The following is a 24732-nucleotide window of genomic DNA, read 5'->3' on the forward strand; positions in this document are numbered from 1 at the left end:
ATTTAAAATAGTTGTCTGCATTTCTAATATGCCATCTTACAACTTTGTCAGGATAATTTTCCAGCTTTGCCAGACATAATGCAGGTTTCTCAAAGTGGCAACTTCATGCATTCCCTGTTAATCTGTGCTACAAACTACCTTTGCATCATAAACATCCCCAAGCTTTATGCTTAAAACTTCATTTTCTAATTGATCTCACAGCTTTGCAATTATTTATTTTTATGAAAATTTGGTATATAAATCTTTTCTTCTATGTATGTTGAACTAAGAAAAAAAACAAAAAACAAAAAACCCACCATCTTATTTAAAGAAAGCCTTATCCATTCAAAATAAGCCCTACTTCTTTCCCATCTTTCACTCCTCCTTTTATACCAGGGGTGTGCAAACAGTTTGTATAAAGCTTAGGACTAAGTCTAGATAAATGTGCTTTTATCACTATTTTCTGCTGGTTTGTGTAACTGAAAAAGTTCCTGCTTATATTGTATCTTATAATCTCAGAAATACAGATGCCATTGTTGTCCAAAATAATTTTTAGCAGATTTCAGAATATTTATCTTAATTCTTTCTCTTAATTCATAGTAAGAAAAAGTTTATATCCTCCCTTCCCATGTCTGTCTACCCACCTTTCATGCAGTTTTCCAAGAGATGTCAAAACTTTCTCCCTCCCAGGCAGGAGCTGTAAGGTAACCAGTTCCCTCCTGTTGCTGTAGGTGGGCATGATTTTCCATTGCTATTGTGATCCGTAATTCAATTAAAAAGGTGAGTGCTGAGCAGTAGGTAGGAAGGCTGTGTATTACCTGCCCTGCCAGAAGGGACACTGTGTTGGACACAAAGCAGTGAAAGACAGCAGAGAGGAAACTCCTGAGAAACAGAAATTCCTGAGAGATGACACACACCTCGTCTCTAATATGACAGCAAAGAGAAGTTTTCAAGACAAAGTCAGCACTGAAGAGTCTATAGCAGACACAAATCTGCTTAGAGGTACCAAATAAAAAAGACTGAAGGGAAAGTTCTACACTGCAGAGAAGCAAGTACTGGATTGGTTTTCAAATGTTTTAAGCGTGTTTTTAACCCAGCAACTGTTTTTCTCTTGGAAATACAGCCACTATGCTCCATTTTGTTTTCCTGTGCTCTGGTAAAACACATCCAGAAGCCTTCATGCCTGCTCACTTTAAAAAACAGTAATACCCAAAGCTGGCCACTTAAAGTCCCTTCAAAGACATTTTTCTGACCAGCAAGGAAAGGGTAATGCTCTTTTTTTTTTTTTTTTTTCAGTTATTCCCATGCTAAAACCAAAAGCAGATATTATATCAACAGAACTCCAGTGACTGGGAAGTCTGTCTCTTAGCAACAGCTTGTTAGGAGGGAGTCATTAGGAATATGGCTGTTCCAAGGGAAGCCCTAGGGGTTGTAAATCCAGAGCCATTAGGCAATTACAAAGCAGCAATCAAGAGGCCACTATAGCAAGAACAGAAGTGGATCCAGGTTTCTCCTGCACTGAAAAAGATGCTCACTTTGAGAAGTCCTACACTTAAATGTAATCCTTTAGGAGCTGCTTTTCCTCTGCCATTTATTGCACACTGCAGCCTGCCACAGAATTTGCAGAGTGCAACATTAAATGCTGTAGCCCTGATTACAAACTGCAACCCACATGGCATATCCAGACCTTAGACTGGCAGCAAGAATCCATTTCTGCTGGTTGATGACAAATATAAATGTGAGTATGAACCAAAGGAGAAGCCAAATCCTCTCCCAAAACTTCTTGTAATCTTCTTAGCACCCCTCATTTTCAGAGATTTCTCTTGCCAGGAGAGTGACCCATGGCCACCAAAGGGAAGATGGGAAGATTCTGTAGCAAGACGAACCTCTCTTAGGGAACGGTGCTTCAAGGTCCAACCAGGTGTTCCAGCAGAGACTCACAAGCAATGCTCTAAGCCTATGGCTCTCAGAGTTGACTAGCCCAGATCGGTGCTGTTGCTCCAAGAGCAACTGACCTCTCTGCTGGCTAGCTCAGGACAGAGCTCTGTCCGTGTCTCAGGCCTCACCTTTTATTGGGCCCCTGGTCCTGCTCATGCACAGTGGGGGCCCGCCCTAATCAGGCACAGGTGGGCTTGACACAAGCTCACACTACAGATTCTGATATTTTTCAGTTTCATAACTTGGCCTTGCATCCCCAGGGTGGCCTGCATTCTCTTTTGCCCTTTTTCCATTTTTTAATTTTTAGTGCAGTATATCACAATACTGAAACAGTCAGAAGGCAGTGCAGGGAGCAAGTCAAATTCTAGTTTAAGCAGAGTTATTCAAGCTAAATCAAATACCTACATCTGAAATACAGGTAAGACTGAGATGACTTGCCTCTCTTCTTTTACATAACAATAATGGTTTTCTTCTGCTCAAAACATGTTTAATGCTGATGAATACTTTGCAGGCAAGAGAGGAACAGAAAGCATTATGCACACTGGGCCCAAGTTCACAAGTTGCTTCTTATCTGTAGCCATTCTCATATTTTTCTTTCTTGTTAAGAGGTTTAAATAACTCTAAGCAAGCATTTTCTAAAGATCACTGTCTCAGGCATTCATGAAAAATATGAAGACTTAAATAGTAAATCTACCAGCACGACAAGAGGAAAAAAGGCAGATAAAACATGTTGGCTCAGCATGATCTGAAATAGATTAGAGACAGACTGCCAGCACGCTTTGAATGAAATTCTCAGAACTTTTTACCTTCTTGCTGTTCTCCTCTGATCAATAAATTCAAGTAATTCCATTAGTCTGTTAATTCACTTAAATAATATTGAGCGTAACTAACCGCAATGAATGAGGCTGGTAATACAGCTCTGAATCAGAGTGTAACACAGGAGATAGCCCTTTGTCTGACTACATTTTTCACAACTCAATTTTATGATTAGAGACTTCAAACTCTAAAGGAAGTATGGAAACTTAGATACAGACAGCTATTTATTTAAAATCTGCCCTGTTTGTTGTTTTTTTTAAAAAAAAGAAAGAAAAAAACAAAGAAAACCAGAACAAAACAAAAACCCCAATGGTTTAAATAAGCAGTCAACTCTAAAATGAGCTTGCTGTTTCTACCATGGCATCATTATGCCCCTTATAAGGCTGAATATTCCACAAATGACTAGAAGTGTACAGAATCATACAGAATACAATCAATCACTAAGGATTGGGCTTCTAAAATGCATTATTTGATACACACTTTTCTCAGTGAAGATTGTATAGAATTAATAAAATAACCAAAATTATCTCCACTTTATTAGTGAAATTTCAAAAAAAGCTACTCTTGCATTCACAAAGGTGTGTCTTTGGACATTTGGTTTGGACATTTGCTAGGTTTATCAAATTCTTCCAAATAGCCTGACTTGTAATTCCAAGTTTAAAAGTTTCATTTCAATATTTTTGTGACAAAAATATTTGTTATTTTCAGCATTATAGTGTGGTTTATAAGCAGATTTTATTAAATAGAAGTCAAAAACCGTTTAAAGTCTAGGCAAAATGTACAGAAAGCAATACTCTGTATAGACTACATAAACTGGAAGGAGGTAGCTTTTTTCTTGATACACTTAGTATGGTAGATATGGCTGGCAATGACTTTTTAAAAGAGTTGATGTTCAAGTGCTGTGAACTTGCAGACATTGAAAATATTAAAGCTGATACAGCAAAGACAAGGTCTACTTTCTATGCTGCAGCCACTGTGAATACAATGTCTTTGTGTTGAAGCAAATCCACATTGAAGAGAAAGTGAATTCCTAAGGGAGTTGTAAATTATAATAATTAAAGTTTAGAACTTCAAAAGGAGAAAAGTTGGGACTCATGAAAATATTTAATTGCCTTTACATGTGACTCAGTCGTGTCGAAAAACTGTTACAACCTTAAAGTTGTTCAGTAGCATATGCTGAAATTATCTTCTAAGCTATTTCTTAATTAGGTGCTTAGATAACATGTTTAGATAAAAAGACACCACTACAGCTAGTACCAGTATTGGTAAGTTCAACAGCCAGAGCAGAGACTCAATAAATATGGAAAATATACCACCTTCTTCTGAGTCTTTTTACATAGGCATTTTGGTGAGTGTTATGCCACTGATTAATTCTGAGTTAATTGAAAAAAGTTCTCACTTCTAATAGAAGTTAAAATATGGAAGAAGAAGGTAACTTAATTAAGAGTTTTCCCTGAATGATACTTTTATCATCGTTGTTTTCATTTTCAAATGGAAATCACAAAGTAAATTATACAGTTGTTTAGAAATACTGAAACTCTGGAAACTACCCAATTTGAATTGTCTCATGGAAAACATAGTGAAAACATAGTGAAAGCATTTTAGAAGGGTGCACTGAGGATTATGAAAATATGTATGTAAAAATGTAATAGGCTACCAACCATAGAATCATAGAATTGTAGGGATTGGAAGAGACCTCTGGAGATCACCGAGTCCAATCCCCCTCCCAAAACAGGATCACCTAGGGCAGGTCTCACAGAAACACGTCCAGACACGTCCCTACAGAAGGAGACTCCACGATCTCTCTGGGTAGTCTGTTTAAGTGCTCTGTCAACCTTATAGTAAAAAGGTTCTCCTCATGTTGAGGTGGAACTTCCTGTGTTCCAGTTTGTCTCCATATCCCCTTGTCCTATCACATGGCACCACTGAAAAGAGACTGGCTCACTCTTCTTACCATCCACCCTTCAGATATTTGTAATAAGATCCCTTCTCATCCTTCTCTGCTCCAGACTAAACAGCTTCAGGTCTCTCAGCCTTTCCTCATAAGACAAATGTTCAGTTCCCTGATCATCCTTGTCCTCCATTTGACTTTCTAGTATGTCCTTTTCCCTCTTGGGAGCCCAGAACTGGACACAATATTCCAGATGTGGTCTCACAAAGTAGAGGACACACCCTTGTGTCTTGTCCCTTGACCTGCTGGACACACTCCTCTTAAAGCACCTCAGGATACCATCGGCCTTCTCAGCCCCAAGGGTACATTGCTGTCCCATGGACAACACTGTATACCAATACTCCGAGGTCCTTCTCCATGGAGCTGCTTTCCAGCACGTGAGGCCCTAGTCAGTATTGGTGCATGGTGTTTCTCCTCCCCAGGTGCAGAACTCTACATTTATTCTTGTTGAACCTCATTAGGTTCTCCCTTGCTCAGCTCCAGAACTCACTGAATGGCCACACAGCCTTCTGGTGCATCAGCCAGTCCTCCCAGTTTTGTATCATCAGCAAATTTCCTGAGGATACATTCTGTCACCTCACTCAGGGGGACATTGATGAAGAAGCTGAATAAGACTGGACACAGAACCAATCCCTGGGGAACACCACTAGTCACACGTCTCCAACTGGACTCTGCATCTCTGATCACAACTCTCTGAGTTCTGTTGTTTAACCAGTTCTCAACCCATCCCACTCTCCACTCTTCTAACCCACACTTTCTGAGCTTGCCCATAAGGCTGTTTTGGGAGACAGTGTCAAAAGCCTTGCTAAGGTCAAGGTAAAACATACACTGCTCTCCCTGCATCTACCCATTCAGTCCCATCATCACAGAAGGCTATCACATTAGTCAAACATGATTTCCCCTTGGTGAATCCATGCTGGCTACTCCTGGTAACTTTATTTTCTTCCATCTGCTTAGGGATATCTCCAGAATGAGCTGTTCCATAACCTTTTCAGAGACAATGGTGAGGCAGACTGGTCTGTAGTTTCCTGGATCTTCCTTCTTTCTTTCTTTTTTTAGAGTGACATTTGCTTTCCTCCAGTCCAATGAAAATCAATACAAAAGGCATAGACCCATCCTCCTACAGCTGACAATTTTCACACATACAACAACGCAGAAGCTTCTGCAAGTCAGTGCCCATTTAGTGTGTACTGTATCTCCAACATTTGTCAGTGTTAGATGTTTCAAACACAGCACTGAAAGCCAAACACTGTTTTATTATGAAGTACTGTTCCTACTCTGACTGGGAGACAAATTTTCATTTGTCTGTCATCACCAAACTGAACTTGCTTCAAAATGGTCCCCTTTAAGTGAGTAGGTCCTCTGGGGGCATGAAGTATTATTAGTGGTGGCACTGATTATTCACCACTGTCCCAAAACATTAAGTCAATAGAACTTTCAATTTTACCAGTCTGCCACACACTGCTTCTAGGTGTTGGGTGAGAAAAAAAAAAAAAAATAGAATAATTCCTTGCTTTTCCCAGCAGAGACACTCACCAGACTGAATGGAGTAAGCAGCCAGAGGAGAAACATGGTAAACACAATTTTGTGGTCAGACAACATTAAAATCACACAAAAAAAGGAAGGAAGCCTGCTCACATGGGACAGTATGGCTGACATTAAAAGAACCTGAATATATGAAGACAGAAAAGTATTCTGATGTCAAACAACAGAAGTATGGACATTTTGCCTAATTCAGCAATCGTGGCACAACCACTGGTTAATTTTACATGGGAAGAGAAGAATTAAGCCACTTCTCTTTGTATGAAGAAACCCAGGTGGAAAAAAGATGACCCAAACATAGCACTATTACAGTACATGTTTCCAAAACACATTATTCCCTTGAGTGAAGAAATTAAGTGGCTTTCAGAGAATACTTTCTACTCCACAATTTTTAAAACTTTGTCAACATTGTACAGATAGCCATTTGCTTTCACCTTCCCAATATGCTTAGTAGTAGGAGATTTATTTTTTTATGTTGTACAAATCTCATCTAGAATCTATACTTTTACCAATTGCCAAGGTGTTATAAAATCTGTGATTCCCAAGTATAAAAAGAATTTCCAGTGCAGAAAGAACCTTTAGCAGACACTTCTCTGGCTAGAGGGAGCCTGAGTTAAGACAAATTCTACTCACCACAGTTAAATGCTCCAACAAGTATGCCACATCCACCATGTCTGCCAGGATTAGAAGCCTTGTGACAACTGTGAGCAGCGATCGTGCTGCTTTGACAACAGCCTCCCTCTTAGGCAGATAACAGGGATCACTGGTAAATGCCTCTGCTGATACCTTTAAGGCTTGACCTGCAAAATGAAGACATAAATTGGTGCTTTATAGTAGACACCCACAACAGTTTCACCCCCATTTGCATGACCCTTAATTCTTATCCACAAGCTTTCCACCCCTTCTACCTTTTCCCCCGGATGGAGCTCAGTACATTCCAGTTGCTCTCACACATAAAGAACAACACCACTGCCTCACCTTCTTGGTCTGTCCTTCCTAAATAGTGCAGAGCCACCCATGCCAGCATTCCAGTCATGGGATCTGTCCCACCACATTTCACTCACTGCAATTACATCTCAGCCATGCAACCTAACACAGATCTCCAACTCCTCCTGTTTATTCCTCATACTCCACACACTGGTCTACAAGCATTTCAGAGAGGGAGTCAGGCAATTAGTTTTGGTATTTGATCATTCCCAGACACTTTCATGGCTACTAACCTATTAGTGAGCCCTGTGTTTTCTTGTCCTCCTGTATTATCAGCATTTCTCACCTCAAGTAGGATGCCAGACTGAAGGCCATCCTTAGGCTCATCTCTGGTGACCCTGGTTTTATGCCCTCCCCCCTTCAATTCCAGTTTAAAGTCCTCTCAATGAGGGCTGCTAATTCCTGTGAGAAGAATCTTTTCCCACACTGAGATATGGGTACCCCGTCTCTTGCCAGCAGATTCTGATGCATATTCTGCTCCATGGTCAATGACACCAGGAATTAACCTGCTGACTTTTCCTGTTAGTTTCCTCAGCCATTGCTGTCATTAGAGGGATGGAGAAGAACACAACCTGATCCTTTCACTAGTGCCTTGAAATGAAGGTCAACTATTGCAGATCTTGCAGGATATTCAAAATTTTGCATCATGTTCCCTTTCTGTTCTTTGGATTAATTTAATTCTGAAATAATTTCCTTGGAAATCACACCATTATTCTTAACTGTACACTGTGAAGCAGGGGCACTCTGTTGAACTTTCCTAAGTCACTTCTTTTTACATTAATGTGTACTTTGCTGTCCCTGATACTAAATAATTCCTGGTTACAGAAAGGAATCAAGTATTGTTCTTCTCATTAGAAATATAATGAAAATCTCAGTCACTCAAATGTCTGACTCTGATGGAAAATATGTAAAATCTACAATGGAATAACTGTGCCAGTAGACAATATACTGCTCTCTAATGTGAAGTTTTGCAAATGAAGTTTAACAATTACAACAAATACCCAAATTTACTTCCAGCACTCTGTCACCTACACTTACTCTAAGAAAAAAAAATCCATTATGCTCATTTCTAAAAGTCTAAAGACTTTGAAATTAAGTCTATTTATTAAGTCTAATATGACCTGAGGACATTTGCCAGTGATTACACCAGCCTGAGAGAACTCACTCTACACAGAATAGCACTGGAAAACTCCAGTCACATGAGCACAAACTGCTAAAATAGATGTTCAATCCATTAAACTCTTTATATCAGCTTGCAAACCAAAGATGGATTGAAAAGCACAAAAATTAATAGCATTGGTCATGCTAAAGTTATGAAACATAATTAGTAAGTGTAGCTATTAAAAGAGCTCATATTCATAAAGCCAGCCCTCTCCTGACAACTGCCTTAAGCATGTTCTGGATTTTAGATGCAACAGTGAAGAAAAATATGGCTTTTAAAAAAATCTATATTGCTCCACAGTTAAATCCTTTATTATGCAATATTCTTTCTAACACTATTTAAATACCTAAGTCTATGTAATAAAGAATGGGGTAAGTTTCTCCAAGCTGAGCACATAAAAAATAAAACTACAGGAAATAAAAAAACCCCAAACATTAATCAGCATGATTGATTTAAAGCTTTTTATTTCTGTATCTGCAATGGACAGGAACATCTTTTCAGATCAGTACTGTTTTCTGTTCTAGAAGTTTCAAAGCACTGATTTGAGCCCAGAAATCCTGGGGTGGGAGGGAGCTGGGAAGTAACTGGAGAGAGTAAATCCTGCTTCCTGCTTACGTGCATGCATATCTTTAGATGTGATTTTTCAGGTGACTGCTACAGTGATTAAGAAATTAATAGCAATTTGAAAAGTTTTAGTAGGAATTTAAGATATTAATTCTGTAAATTCATTGTGCCTTCATGTGGACACAGGAAGTACAGTGCATACATACTACCATAAAAATAAAAACCTTGCTCTTTCATTTCTTTTGTGATTTCAAGCAATGTCAATGGATAACAAGAACTGTCTCTATTTTATTTTCACAATATTTAACTACCATCTGTTTGTCCTGCCTGTTTGGGAAAAAACTTTGGTTTTTAAAATTTTTTAATTCAACACACTATCTTTCAGACTGTAACAGTACAAGTTTAAACCATACTTCTAAAAGTATTTGGAAGATGTACACTTTAACATTAATTCAGTCACTATAACTGTCAGATTATTAAAAGTATTTGCACAAAACCAGGAAGTTGACATGTGATATATTGCAATAAGACAGGAAGGCATGAAACAAAGGCAAAATTTTGTGCAGCTAAGATGTATGAGTGTAGAGCTGTTCATAATGGTCCTTTTGGGATTCATTTTAATAAATAATGACTAAAGCATCAGGGAGATTTTGTCTACTAAGACAACAAAATTAGCATCATCAGTGCTTGACTGGCCATTTGCTAACTTCTGAATTTTCTGATCAACTTCAATAAAATTTTTATACACTGGAAAATATTAAAAATTAGCTAACTAATTCTCCATGAAAAAAGGAAATTGGGAAGGAAACTAAGAGCCTTCACTGATGGCACACGGGCTAGAAGGAAAAGCAGGTATTTCCAAGACTGTACTCAGCTCACACAGATAGATGACTTCTAAAGTAAATGGTGTTACTACCACCAGCTGATCAGCTACTGATCTGCTACTGTCCAATCACCACTACTTATGCACAAGCATACAAAAACCTATGCTTGAGCAAAGGGAAAAGTAAAAAACACAGTTCAGCCACAGGTAATTTAAAGAAAAAGTTAGAGTATCCATGCATTTTATTCAGCACCAAAAATATCTGAAAACATGTATGAAATTTCCCTTAAAAACAAGTCAACTGTAAGCCTGTTGGCAAATTTGCTCTTGGCAAAGAGCTGACAAAGGGTATGCATTTCTGGGTTGCTAGCCAAAGGCAGGCAATCTGCCTACACAGATACTTGCAGTAGTGCCACTAACTGCAGTCAGTGAGCACCCCCCAGAGACAGTATGCAACAGCACACTGACAACAGCTAAAGGGGTTTTTTTATTTTTAGGCAAGACCATCAAAATTATGCTTTCTTCTTTTATTTCTTTCAAGAGATTTTTTTTTCTCTGACTGAATTCTATCTAAGCATCGCATTTCATAGAATCATAGAATCACAGAATCTGCCAAGTTTGAAGGGACCCATCAGAATCATCAAGTCCAACTCCTGTCCTTGTGTAGGGCACCCCCAGGACCACACCATGTGCCTGAAAGCATCATCCAAATGCTTCCTGAACTCGGACAGGCTTGGTGCTGTGACCTCTTCCCTGGGGACTCTGTTCCATTGCTCAACTGCTCTCTGGGTGAAAAATCTTTTCCTAATATCTAACCTAAACCTTCCCTGATCCAGCTTCCTACCATTTCCCCAAGTCCTGTCTTTGCTCACAGGAGTCAAGAAATTAGTGCCAGTCCCATCTCTTCCCCTTGTGAGAAAGCCATAAACTGCAATGAGGTCACTCCTCAGCCTCCTTTTCTCCAAGCTGAACAATTCAAATGACCACAGCTACTCATCATAAGTCATCCCTTCCAGACCCTTCACCATCCTTGTTGCTCTCCTTTGGACACTCTGCAATAGCTTGATGTCTTTTCTGTACTGTGGTGCCCAAACCACAGTGGGCAAACCTACACTCAAGGTGAGGCTTTAGCAGTGCAGAGCAGAGTGGGACATCACCTCCCTTCCCTGGCTGGTGATGTTGTGCTTGATGCACCTCAGAACGTGGTTGGCCTCTCTGGCTGCCAGGGTACACTCCTGGCTCATATTTAGTTTGCCATCAACAAGGACTCCCAGGTCCCTCTTTCCCATGCTGTTCTCCAGCCACGCATTCCCCAGTCTGTACTTGCCACCAGGATTACTCTATTCTAGGTGCAGACTTCAGCACTTGTCCTTGTTAAACTTCATCTGGCTGATGATTGCCCAGCTCTCTAACCTGTCCTAACCTGTCAAGGTCAGATTCCAATCTGTTCTATTTGTTTTTACATCTTTCTCCTCTCACTGTCTATTTTTAACTGCAGCAGTGTGAAATCCACATGGAATGCAGTGAATTTTATGCCATTCTTATGTCCTCCCACAAGGAGGTATTGCTGCCAAGAGCTGCCAAGTGCTGTCACCCACTCCTGTGAACTGCACCCTTAAAGGCTGGTGGATTTACATTTCCAGAGAAACACAGTTGTCAAAGGGAGCCCATTGACTAAAGAGGGGTTTACACCAGTAATAGATGATTTACACCAGTAATAGAAAACCTATAAACCGTGATTTACACTGGTATTTGCTGCCTCAAGTATTACACTGATATTTGCTGCAGGTGTGAAACAACACATAAGCAGAATCACTACCAAAGAAGGTTGGGAGACAATGTCACACCAGAGTACAGAACCTACCCCTTCTAAAAACAAGAGATTAAACAGTGCAAGTCACTGGGTATAATCACCTCTTCTACTCTCACAAATACCATCTCCACCTGCTGCATCAAATAAAGGATTCTGCTTCAGCCAACTGAAATTGAAACTATCAGTGCCAGGGCAAAACAAATTGGTACATCCTGCATGTTCATAATATTCAGTGCCATGGTAACTCAGATTCTCACAATAGCTTTCTGTAGATGTTACAGGACATTTTTCTCCTGTCACACAGCCTCTTAACCCCACTCAGCTACTACTGGATTCTGTTGCATTGCAATTATTTCACCATTGCATACCAGGAAGTTCCACTTCCACATCTCATATGGTTCTTTCTAATGTGTAATCAGAGCCACCACACACCCCCATCATGCCTCAAACCTATCTTTCCATTCCTCCTTTCCCACTCAGAGACACCTGATCCAGTGATGGTGATGTCAGAAGCTTCTCTACAAGGGTTCTTGGTTTAATGAAAAGGATGTACATTACGGATTATTTTAAGCCTCTTGAACATCTAAATTCTGTCTCTCAGAATGTAAGTCTCTTAGATGCAGGGCATAAATATGTACCTCTTAATGCAGAATGAGAAAGCCATCTTTTTTTTTTTTTTTTTGGGGTGGGGAAGGAACAGAAAATATAGTATAATGTAAGAGACCACTTTCCTTTAGTAAATATCCTTAGAGCACCCTCCCCCAGTGAATGGTAGCTTCAAAAGGCTTTGTCAAAAGACATTAAATATGGACATTTGAAATATTAAATTGCTTTTTCTGATTTAAAAGCATAGCTGAAGGCTCAAAATGTAACTCCAGCAAGTAACTTGCTTTCAATTCGCTGTTACGTGTGATGAAAAGCTTATCTGGGAACACACTCGAGCATGATAACAGCTAAATGCATGAAACAGTGACATTGCAATAGATAGAAACAATGCAGACAACAACTGTTGTGTTTCTGACCATATATAGTCAGTAAGCAATGGCAATAAATACCAAACATTTTAGCTATGTCTGTACCACTGTTTGAAAAAGTAAGTGATCACACTTTGGCATAAATGAAAAAAAAAACCAAAACCTTATCCTAAGTGTATCCACAGACTTCAATTCAAATTCCTAGGAAAATGTTTCTGTACATAAACTACATGTCTGTTTGTCTTAACATGGATTTAACACCAGAATCAGAACATGAATTACAGTCTGATGTTTGGTGTCAGAAGCATTCGTGGTTGAACAGTGGTTCTTATTCCATTACATAGAGGGCAGTTAATCTGCCATTAACTCACAGCACATTATGAGTCAGAATGTTGAAATGCTTTGTACATGAAATTTGGAGGCGAGAATATTTCAAAACACATTTAAGTTTATTCCACTATTATAGAATTGAAATGTGAACCTCAGTGCTCTTTAACAAAGCCTTCCCGAACCAGATCAAAGAGAAAACACTGCAGTTCTCCAGTTCCCTGGCTAACAGATTTTTGGGCAAAGCATGTAGAATACAACAGTGCTGCCTGGTGGCTCATTTAGTGGAGTTCCAGAAGAAGACGAGTCGAGATTTAGATAGAGATAGGCACTAAAAAGTACTTTCTCTTGAGGAAACTCAAAGAAAAACTTGGATGACCTTTGTATTAAGATGAGCAGCTTCAATACTATAAATCTCCAGTTAAATTTCACAGATGTCAAAGGAAGCAGAAACTTCATTTACCCAGGGAACATGCCTACCCAGATGTCACTATCAGAAGTCCACTGAATTTGAGAGGCCAAAAACCTGATCTACTGACAGTATTCATCAAGACCAATCTGTAATCAGCAAAGCCTTACCCATGGCCCCTTTTCTGCAGATATTACATAAGCCACTAATGCATCAGATCAACTAAAATGACAAATCTTGTTTTGATTACCTCCACTGTTCACTTTTATCCTACAAATTTGTCCCTTTATTCCCCAGAACAATATTATGAACAGCATTAATAGCAGCAACTCCTCTAAACTGAACCCTTATTAATGAGGTCCAACAGTAATAAAGTAGCATTTTTACTCTGGCAATTGACATTCCAAAGAAATAAGCATTTAATTCTCATGTTGTGAGAGTCTGCTGACCTCCCTGATTGGAATTTGCCTCAAAAATGGACAATTTTAAAGTGAATAGCCCTGGCTAGGGGGTAAGGTACCTGGCCTGGCCAGAGCTGAGCAGGGGGTGACTCCTGGAAAGAGATAAGAAGTACGGGCTGGGTGGACACCCCTTTTCCCAGGGCCATCCTGCAATGCTGGGACGTCCCTCCAGGCACCTGGCCAGGGTGGAGGAAGCCACCTTGGTTGTACTGATGCTGATGTACCTGGCTGAGGGGCTGGAGCAGAGCAGGGGGTGACACCTGGAAAGAGGTGAGACCCAACACCCTTCTGCAGAAGATACCCCCTCAAGGCAGCCTGTCTGCAATGGCTCTGATGCTGATGGACCTGGCTTCTGCAGCAGCTGACTGACAGCTGAACAAAAGGAACTCAGGGGTATATATGGCTGTCCATGCTGTGGCTGCTTTGTCACCTCTTGACCCACTGCCATCTCACATCAGACCCTGCCCAGGATCAGCTCCATCTTGAGGAAACAGCCGGAGAGTTGCACCCCTGGTGCTGACTCTCATTCTTTCTTCCCACTTTCTTACCCCTTTTTCTCTCACACTTCTCTATCTCTCTCTCTTATATCTTCTTTTTCTCTCTCCCTCTTTTGCCTGGCTCTATCATTTTGCCTGTGTCAATTGTCAAATAAAAGTCTGCTTGCACCCCACCCTTCCAAGCTTGGACTTTGTTTTGCAGATCTAAAACAAAATAAATTTTTATGTTACCTCGGACCATAACATGTAATGAGCTAAAATGCAGTAAGAGATGAGAGAGTATTTATTCTTTCCCAACACTGTTTTCTATACAAGCTATATAAGCTTGTATCCACATTTCTATATAAGCTGTATCCACATTCCAAAAATCATAATTTAAGAGCAAATCAATATAAATTTCAAAAGACCCCCACAGTAATTTAAATACTGTATGCTATGTTGTGAATGCCAGGTGACTGTGTGAAGGCAGAGTTTATGGCTCACATCCTTTCAAAGAATTTTAAGTAACATGAGACTTAATGGCAGCAGAAAGTAACCCAGATGGTAGGCAATAAAATTACGTATCATGTGGCATAACACAAATCTAAAATAATACACAGCTTTAAAAGACAAAAAATATCTGCAACATTAATAAACTGCTATTTATTTTACAACTGTTCACCAAATTCTTAAAACTAACTTCTGCAGTTTAGCAAAGCCGTGGAAGAACATGGCTGTGAACAACAATTTATCATTGAATAATGATAGGTGATAATATGGACTTAACATTCTTTTAAAATGGATGAGGTGTATATAATCTACTCTGTGTTTTATTTATTTTTGTAGTTATCTCTGGTCTTGGCTGACAATCAATATATTGAAAATGTGAAATATTTTATATTCTTTATGTATAAAAATTAAGATAAAACTATATATTTTATTCTTGTCTTGTGTTATTGGACTGGAATGGATGGGCTAACATTTAAGAAATTTTTTTTTAAGCCTCTGCTGATCAGTGTGACAAATAACAATGATATTTGGTGGTCCTAACACTTTTAATCATAAAGGACCTTAAGGTATCTCAGACACTATATGCATATCTCAAACCCTAAAATGCAGCCAGCTCTGATCCAGAAGAAGTCAGCAGATGGTAATCACTACCTTGAACAACAGCAGAGGCTCAGAAGCCACCCCAGCTGCAGATGGAGGACGACAAAATAAAATAAAAACAAATATAAAATCCTGATGAAGCTGCAACCTTAGTAAGAACAGGGTGATAAAATGACCTGATTTAAATGGCTAACACACAGTCCTCCATGCACAAGGTGTCACTTGGCATAAGAACAAGCACCACACTGCTCAGTAGTGTAAAGGTAACTGAAGCCCACTTTGTCCCATGACAAAACCAAGTCTGGCTGCTTGCTCATTCAGTAACCTGGCCTGACAACAACTCCATGGTACAAACCATTGCTCTTGCTTGTCTGTTCCCACTTGCTTAGGAAGGCTTTCATCAGCCTCACCTAATGTGATTCCAGGCAACAAATGGGAACTATTTGTTTACAGCATCCACGCAACATTGATGTAGGGACATAACTATCAAATGACCAGGCACTAAAAACATTATTCTTACGTCCCTTTTTCCTCTGAAACCTTCTTCTGAAGCAATTTTCAAGGCTGATTTCTTCAGGAAGACATTTTGGATATCTATCACCCAGCTTAGTACTATTTGAGCCTGGTTTTCTCGTTCACCCAGTAGGTCCTAATTATCCATGGGGAGAGTGAAAATCAACAAAGCAACAAAGAGCCTGGAAGAAACTCTCTAATACAGCATTCTCAGCAGATCAAAAAACTTAGTCCAGTTCTGTGAATCTTTTTGGAAATAGGGAGGTAGGTCATGAGGAAATGGAATATGGCAAAACTGTTGTACCATGAGAGGATGACTCTTAAGTAGGTTAAAGGACCCATCTTCCTCCTGCTGAAGTCTCAAAACATACCAATAACTGGGCTATTGCAACACTTTCTCCAATCAAAAGGGGGACTATTTCTGGTTTTAAATTTTTAACTAAAAGGTCTTAATCCATGATTCAGGTGAACAGTTCTTTTCAAGAAGAGCATTAAAGTACATATTAAGTTAAACTTGTGCTTAACAGCTACTAAAATAAACAAGAAGCCCATTGAAAAGAAACAAAAAAAAGCCAAACAAAAACAAGATACTTCCACTGATATATCTGTTGCATACTCTACCTCCCTATAAGTGCCATCTGAGAACATACAATTAGATAACTCAACATTCATCCATTTGCATACCAAAATATATTTCTTATAGATATCCTAATTTCATTCTGATACCAGTGTCACATTGCTGAACTAATTCCTGTGGTGCCTAAATTATTTGCCATATACTTACTCTCTTTCTGGACATCAGCGAGTGCTGCACGAAGTTCCTCTTTAAACACAACTGCTTCTTTGGCTATTTTTTCCCCCTTGTCCAACAGATTCCAAGTGGCTTCTTCCACAGAAGCTAACAAGACTCGAGCTCTTTTGGAACGTCCCTTTTTCTTACTAGAAGGATTCTGTGGACAGTTCACTAGTGTTGTAACCTATGTGTAAAAGAAACAAAAAACATGGTACTGGTGTAAGTTCTGTAATAAATTTATACTGATCTCAAATTTCAAAAAAATCAAATTAATAATGTTGAGAATAAGCAATGAGATTCCTCCTGCTTGGAGAGAGACAGGCAGGCTCAGCATTCATACTGAGAATAGGCAAAACCATTGAATCAAATTTGACACATAATTTTACTTACTATACCTCATATTTGTATTCTTTGTTTCTTTGTTCTGTACGATCGTAGCAAAGTCAATAGAAATCTCACTGTCTTATCAACCCTGATGCAAATTCTTGACACTGCTTATTTTAAAATTCCCTTATGATAAAATAAATAAATAAACAAAAATTACTAATGCTATCTAAGGAGGCTTCAGCCAAGGCAGGAATTGTAATCAGTACTGAATCTTCCCACATGTCCAGCTTAAATCTCCCAAGTTATCTCAGAAGCAAACACCCAAAATAAGTATAGACACATTCCAAAATGCTTCCTCTTCTTATAAAGGTCAGAGCTTACACAGTGGTCAGAACTCAACAGCTCAGAATTCTCTGGGGGACTCTGAACCCTAAAAGTGTACATAATTTTCCACAAGATGTAGGTTTGCTGCAGCTTTGTTGAAATTATGGTTTTTTTTACAAATTACTTCAATATGCATAAAAACCTTATTTTTATATAGCTTCCCACTCCACATTCCTCATCATGTGAGCACAGCCTCCACACTCCCAACAGAATGCTTCTAACAGACTGTTCTCTGAAGTGAAGCTTGAGCTCTCACACTAGGGAAAAACTCCTAAAAGATTTTAAAATAAATGTGTTATACAGACATTGTGAAATATACTTAATTTTCATTAAGCTCTCAAATGTTTTTTTAATCCTTCTATTCTGTTCTCAGTGCCAGAACACGGATATTATAATACTAAGCACAGATGTAGCCTTGAAGCTCAATCAACACATTTTACACATATATAACTGCTTCACTTTATTAAATGGCATTCAAATCATCAACAGTATTGTTCAAGCAAAGCCAAAGCTGTGTATGAATCCCTCAGTCCCACAGGAAAACTTGGCTGACAGCTGCAGTACAGCCCAAGGTTTGAGCTGGTCCATGAAAAAGGGCTCCAGTCACAGGGATACAATGAGAAGTGTGCTGGCTGTGCCCTTCCTCACCTTTACATCTCCTTGATGAATTCACAGCCCTTAGTGCTTTTCATCCATCAGTAGTTTTTAAAGTAACTGACAAACATCCTCTGGGAGGTATTTCTATAAAAACCTATTTGAAAGACAAAATCCCTGACCCCTACATCATTCATATGGAATTTTGGGGGAAAAAAAAGGCCAGCCACTTTACATTGGCTGCTTTGGCATGTCACAAGGGAGACAGCAGCATAAATAACTCTGGTTCAGATTGTTAGAGGGCTTTGGGTTTTTTTCTGACTGCGGCTCAAAAACAGTAAATGAAATTATTTATCACACATAAAACAGCCATCTGGTAGAGAATGTACTGGGAATATGAATCTTGATATCTTTTATTTTTACAAACCATCTAACATTAGTTCTAGAGCATTTCTTGTGGTTTTCATTATCATATTTTTAAGAGCGAGTTAAAGAGATTATAGGGTGATACTTCCAACAAAAAAGGCATAAAACACTGTAAAAAAATTAGAAGCTGCCCCAAAACCCCATCAAGTAAATGCCATTTTTCAGGTGTCTTAGCTATTTAATCACCATTTCCAGAAAATAATATATTTTCAGATTTTTAATCTGGTCCCCTTTTTATATAAAGTACCATTCTACGTACTGTTAACTCATGCGTTTTGGAGGAGGGGGAAAAATATTAAAATTACTGCAGGTGAACACCCTTGACTTTGATTCTTGATTTGCCCCCAGTGGAAGGCAACAAAGATGACTGGGAGACTGGAGTAAACTCTCTTATGAGGAAAAGTTGAGAGGGATGGGACTGTTTAACCTGGAGAGGAGACCTTATTAATGTCCATAAATATCTAAAGTTCAATTGTGAGGAGCCAGACTCTTTTCACTGGTTCCCAGCAAGAGGACAAGGGGCAATGGGCACAAACTGGAACACAGGAAGTTGAATTTAAACACGAGGAAAAACTTCTTTACTTGAGAGGGTGACAGAGCACTGGCACAGGCTGCCCAGAGAGGTTGTGGAGTCTCCTTCTCTGGAGACTTTCAAACCCCTCCTGGATGTAATCATGTGTAGGTGCTCTAATCAATCCTGGTTTAGGATTGTTTTAGGATTTAGTCCTGGTTGGACTAGATGATCTTCAGAGGTCCCTTCCAGCTCAATGATTACATGATTTTGTAAGACCCCTCATCTTCAGCATTACTGTCAGAAAATATCAGGTGCAGCTTCTGATCTTAAATATAAGTCAAAATGTAATAGGTAGTTCTTGGCTCATGGGGATTAAGGAATACAGAAAAAGCACTCCGAATTCTTTTACACAGAATCTTAACGAGGAATCTAAAACTTTATACAGATCCTCCACAGAAAGAACTGAACTATTCAGTGGCTAACACAGTGAGCCCTCTGATCCACTGTCAACACAGTTTGTACTATAGTGGCGGAATGCAATCGAAATTATATCATTATAAGAAAGATTAAACACATATCCCTCTTAATCCTGCTCATGCCTGACTGCATTTTCCAGTTATTAACACCTTCTTGTTGCCATACACAGCAGGACTCCTGGCATTCAAGGGAAATCATTGTCAAGAGTTTATTTTGCATCTCTGGTAGGAGCAGCAGAGCAGTGTTAGAGACACAAGGGGCTTTTAAGTGAGATATTCAAGCCCTTATGCCATCATATTTGCAAAACTGAACCATGTTGTTGTTGTCTGCTTTTTCCATTATTTATTAGGATGTTAGGGTGGCGTTCTTTGTCATGGGTATCCCAAACACTGATTTCCTAAGGAACTGTGAACCATTTCTTCTGATGCTATATTCAGTTCCTGCCAGCCCTTACAGATAATCATTTAATATTGCAGCAGTTAAGGAAACAATGTCTTGGTACCTTGAGTATCAAAAGATTTGGTTCACCTTTGATATTAATATAAAAGTATTTTAAAAAATCAATTTTTTTCTTCAAATTTAGCTCCATGTAACTGCAATCCCTAGAGAAATGGGAAAAAAAAAACAAAAACAAACCTTAATTCAGTGATCTAATGACAAAAGAACTGGCTCACTGTTTCCAGTCCAAAGTATTGCCCATTAAATATATACTGGTTAATCATTTTCAGGATGCATAAATTAAATTCACGATACAGAGAACTAAAACCAACAGTGTACGTTCTCCATGTCAGCAAACTTTTGTCATTGTGGATGAAGGTGAGAATAGATGCCTTTCAATTTGCCTATTTTTCATCAGGGATGAAAGACACCCTAAAATCCATGGAAGTTTCTTCATATTCTGTAAAATCTACCTGTATCTTACAGCCATAAATCTTCTTTAGCTTGCATGAATTTATAAAATATAAAGAGAAGGCAGCAGGAGGTTTGGCAAGGAAAAGCTTTTAAAAATAACACATTAACTTACATTACACATATATGTAATATATACACATATAAATATATGTGTATACATATAAATATATATATATACACATATGTATATATGTAATATATACACATATAAAGAGGGCTTTAGATACATTAAGTGGCAAATTTACAGTTTATAAGACTTGCAATGGCTGCAAAGGCAGTTATGAAATGTTTCCTGCATGCATTAATGAAGTTATATGAATCTCATCAAGTCACATTTTTAAAAACTTTTACTTGCATGTAAATTCCAAAGAAAAGTCTTCTTGCAGTTTGCTACAGAAGCAAATTTATACCTAGCCATAACGGTAATCATTACATAGTACAGCAAAGAGATTAAACAGGTTTCAGTCTCTGGGGATGAGAAAAACAAGAGGATATTTTCCATTACATTAATTGTTATATTTTGTGAGTAAATCTAGCACAAGCATGACAACTATTAGACATCAGTTCTGTGAATGAAAATGCTTTATTCTACTGCTTCCATCACACTAATTGTTCCATGACAAGGTGTTTCCGATAAAAGCCCAGAATTAAGGAAAGATCCCTTGTCTGAGCAGGTATCAAATTTACAAGTCATCAGTTGAACTATGTCAGTTTTGACAACTATCATTTTTAATGTGCCAGATGCTCTGTTAGAGACCTTTACCTAAAAGCCTTCTTTCAAAACTAATGTTCTCAGAGCACCTGGAATAAAATCAAATAAAGGACACTAACAGAGAAACAAAGGTCACAGACAGAGGAAGGCACTTCTAGTCTAGTGAGGGGACAATTGGACATGATTAAAAAATTCACTTGAAATTCACAGAAAACATTGTGCAGCTGCTAGTGCATCTCCATGAGAGAACAGTTTCTAAGGTTGGATACAGAATTACAATCATAGAATCATAGAATTGGCTGGGTTGGAAGGGATCTCAGAGATCATCAAGTCCAACCCTTGAACCACCGTTGCGGTTGCTAGACCATGGCACTGAGTGCCACATCCAGTCTCTTTTTAAATATCTCCAGGGATGGAGAATCCACTACTTCCCTGGGCAGCCCATTCCAATGCCGGATCACTCTCTCCGTAAAGAAATTCTTTCTCATATCTAACCTGAACTTCCCCTGGCACAACTTAAGACCATGCCCTCTTGTCTTGTAGAAAGTCGTCTGGCAAAAGAGACCAACCCCCGCCTGGCTACACCCTCCTTTCAGGTAGTTGTAGAGAGCAATGAGGTCTCCCCTGAGCCTCCTCTTCTCCAGGGTGAACAGCCCCAGCTCCCTCAGCCTCTCCTCATAGGGTCTGTGCTCGAGTCCCTTCACCAGCCTGGTTGCCTTCCTTTGGACCTGCTCCAGGACCTCGATATCCTTCCTAAACTGGGGGGCCCAGAACTGGACACAGTACTCAAGGTGTGGCCTCACCAGGGCTGAGTACAATAATGCAGTTATGCCACTTCCAACACTGGAATTCCTATCTCTGCAGTCCTGCACACCATTATTTGAATTTACCACCCTGGGGCAGGCCACTGTCTGGGATTCAAATAGAAAAATGCAGGGAAACTGCTGCCCCTGCAGTCCCCCAAGCACTGTAACCTGGAGGCATTGTTTTATTCCAAGGATGGAGAAGTTACCAAGTTGGAGAGGTTGCTATATAAAGCAATGTGTAATACTGATTTCACAGTTTCCAAGTGTAACCACTAAGTGCAGATTGCAGGGAAGAAAGAGAATCTACTGAAGTCACTTGCAGAGTTGCTTCCACTTCAGGATGGTTTTGGCTTAATTTTCTCCCCTATTGATGCTGTCAGCCTAAGGACTTCTCTAACACCTGGCATAAATAGCTAGGACAGGCTGCAGAGACTCTCAAACACTTCCACTGCCTCTTTCCTACTCGGGATTACGATGTAGTGCCCCTGCTAGGGCATTACAAGGCTAGTAAATAAATAAATGAGAACATAAATCTCAAAATACGGTTAGACTGTGTTCAAAGCCACAGCTGATAAATGAGTCAGGCAAGAGAATTCTACTATCAATGTTTATCTGTGAGTGGTCTGATTCTTCTTCTAATAATAGATCAGTTTTCATTAGCTGCCTCCCCAACATGTGCATCAGCCATCATTGAGTGTTAGTCTTAATCCATATTTTTGCATTTTCAACATTTTTTCTGTCTCCTACCCACTGAAAATGCAAGTTTCCCTTCCTCAGTTCTATTATGAAACAAAGTATTAAGATTGAGAGGGTTAAAGACAGACAGGATCATGCTTGAACCATTTCAATTTTTAACAGACTCAAGCCTTTTAAAGTTCTTTGAGAAAGAAGAGCTTTTAAAAAAATTAAAATAAAAATTAGATGGTTTCTTTGTTTTGCTCTGGAACTGTGTTTTGTCACATTTCTTTGATCCAGCAAAACTCAGGCCCAAATTTACATTGCTTCATCTTCTCTATATATACCCACGGTGCTACAGCTGCCTGAGCACAGTTTGACCTCCTGGTACACAAAGGAAGCTTTTAAAATACAGAATATCAACACATCTCTTCCTACTGCTCTGAAACAAATTTTATAAACCATCCACACATGAGGCTTTAGCTTGACAATTTCCCACAAACTAGTGAACTGTTGACTGAGGTTTTATACACCATCAGTCACACCCAGGCAAAAATAAAGAAATAAAAGCAGACAAAATGGGAGGCAGCTCAGTTAAAAACAGCTGGGGATGGAGTACTGATAAAAGGAAAAGATTACTTTCTGAAGAAAAGAATCTCCCAGAAGCATGGGAGGAAAAGAAGATCAGGTAAAAAAACAAGAAGAAATTTTGGAAATAAAATAAAATAAAATAAGATATAAAATAAGATATAAAATAAGATATAAAATAAGATATAAAATAAGATATAAGATTAAAATCAAATCAAATCAAATCTGGATGAGTTATGGAGGCGCAAAAGTTGCAAGAGGGGAAAATCTCACTTCCTTTGTTAAAGAGAAACTTATTTCAATTAATTAACTGATTGATTTAAAAGCAAGTTTTCCCAGAACTGTTACAAAATATGATCAGTACCTCTTGATTTTTCCAAGCTTCTAAAGCACATATAGCACTTCTGTAACAAAGAAAGGGCATTTCCCAAATGAAAGTCCAGACAAACAAAAGAACCATCACACCAAATATCCTCATCATTTTATTGTCCTCACACATAATTTACTGGCCTAATCTTTCATCTCTGTATTCTTGTTCCCTCCATTCATCATGAGCCACATCATTAATTATAATCTGATTGTTCCCCTGTATGTGGTCAACACTCTGGCCAGGGAAACTGCAGACAGAGGCTCCCAGGAAAAAGAAGGGAAGATGCCATCAGAGAAGGGTGTGTGAACCAAAGTAATTCAGGGAGTAACTAAATTTATCATGTATTTAAGTGGCTGGGCTGCAATCAGAAGAAGCCCACCACTTGTAGGGAAAAACATTTTTTTTCCCTTTAATTTCTGTCCAAATACAGTAAGAATTGCTTTGGTCTTTTGGAAATAATAGAAAACTTGGTTACCTTTTTTCATAAGCTGTACTCTCCCAAATCTTAAATGTATATAAACAGAATAACAACTAGAGTATAGTATTCAAAGAATCACACAAAATCACAATCTTTCTTTGCTATGTTTACCAAGGGTCATCCTTCCAATACCAGTTTTGTTTGTTGATTGTTAGCCTATTTAACAAAAAGTGGCTGTCTTGTAAGAGACATTACTCAAAGAGCTTGGAGAGATTCATCAACCACTGAAACTACCTCACAGCCATGATATCTGAACACCTTCTTAAAGTGAAAAACAACAAAGTATTCTTTGTACATTAGTAAGAGAAAGAAAACAGTGAAAGAAGTCTTACACCTTTCTGTACATAATAGGGCTACAGAAATGCTCAGGGGGCTGAACACCTCTCCTATGAAGCCAGGCTGAGGGAGCTGGGGTTGTTCAGCCTGGAGGAAAAGGCTCCAGGGAGACCCAGTCACAACCTGCCAGGACCTGGGGGGGCTACAGGAAGGTTGGAGATGGACTGTTTGCAGTGACAGGATGAGGGGCAATGGTTTGAATTAGAGAAGGGAAGATTTAGACTGCATGTTAGAAAAAAGTTCTTTACCACAAGGGTAGTGGGACAATGGAACAGGTTGCCCAGGGAGGTGGTTGAGGCCTCATCCTTGGAGACATTCAAGGTGAGGCTTGATGAGGTTCTGACCAAGCTGATCTTGTTGAGGGTGTCCCTGCTTACTGCAGGGGGGTTGGACAGGATGACTTTTAGTGGTCCCTTCCAACCCAAATTATTCTATGATTCTATGTAAAGTGCAAACACACTCTCAGACACCAGGAAAGGAATACTAAGTAAGCAG

The 24732-nt window shown here is 39.1% G+C and overlaps 1 protein-coding gene across 1 annotated transcript in view; it reads right to left on the minus strand.

The window, feature by feature from the left end:
* Positions 1-24732, minus strand: part of CTNNA3 (catenin alpha 3) — a 413054-nt gene that overhangs the window by 382425 nt on the left and 5897 nt on the right. The window contains exons 3-4 of the mRNA XM_030453097.1: positions 16630-16822; positions 6860-7026 (exon numbers count right to left, since the gene is read on the minus strand). Of these exons, the coding sequence (XP_030308957.1) occupies positions 6860-7026; positions 16630-16822 (360 nt within the window). The remainder of the gene's footprint in view (positions 1-6859; positions 7027-16629; positions 16823-24732) is intronic.

Source organism: Calypte anna, chromosome 6 (assembly GCF_003957555.1).
Source record: "Calypte anna isolate BGI_N300 chromosome 6, bCalAnn1_v1.p, whole genome shotgun sequence".
Classification (NCBI taxonomy): Eukaryota; Metazoa; Chordata; class Aves; order Apodiformes; family Trochilidae; genus Calypte; species Calypte anna.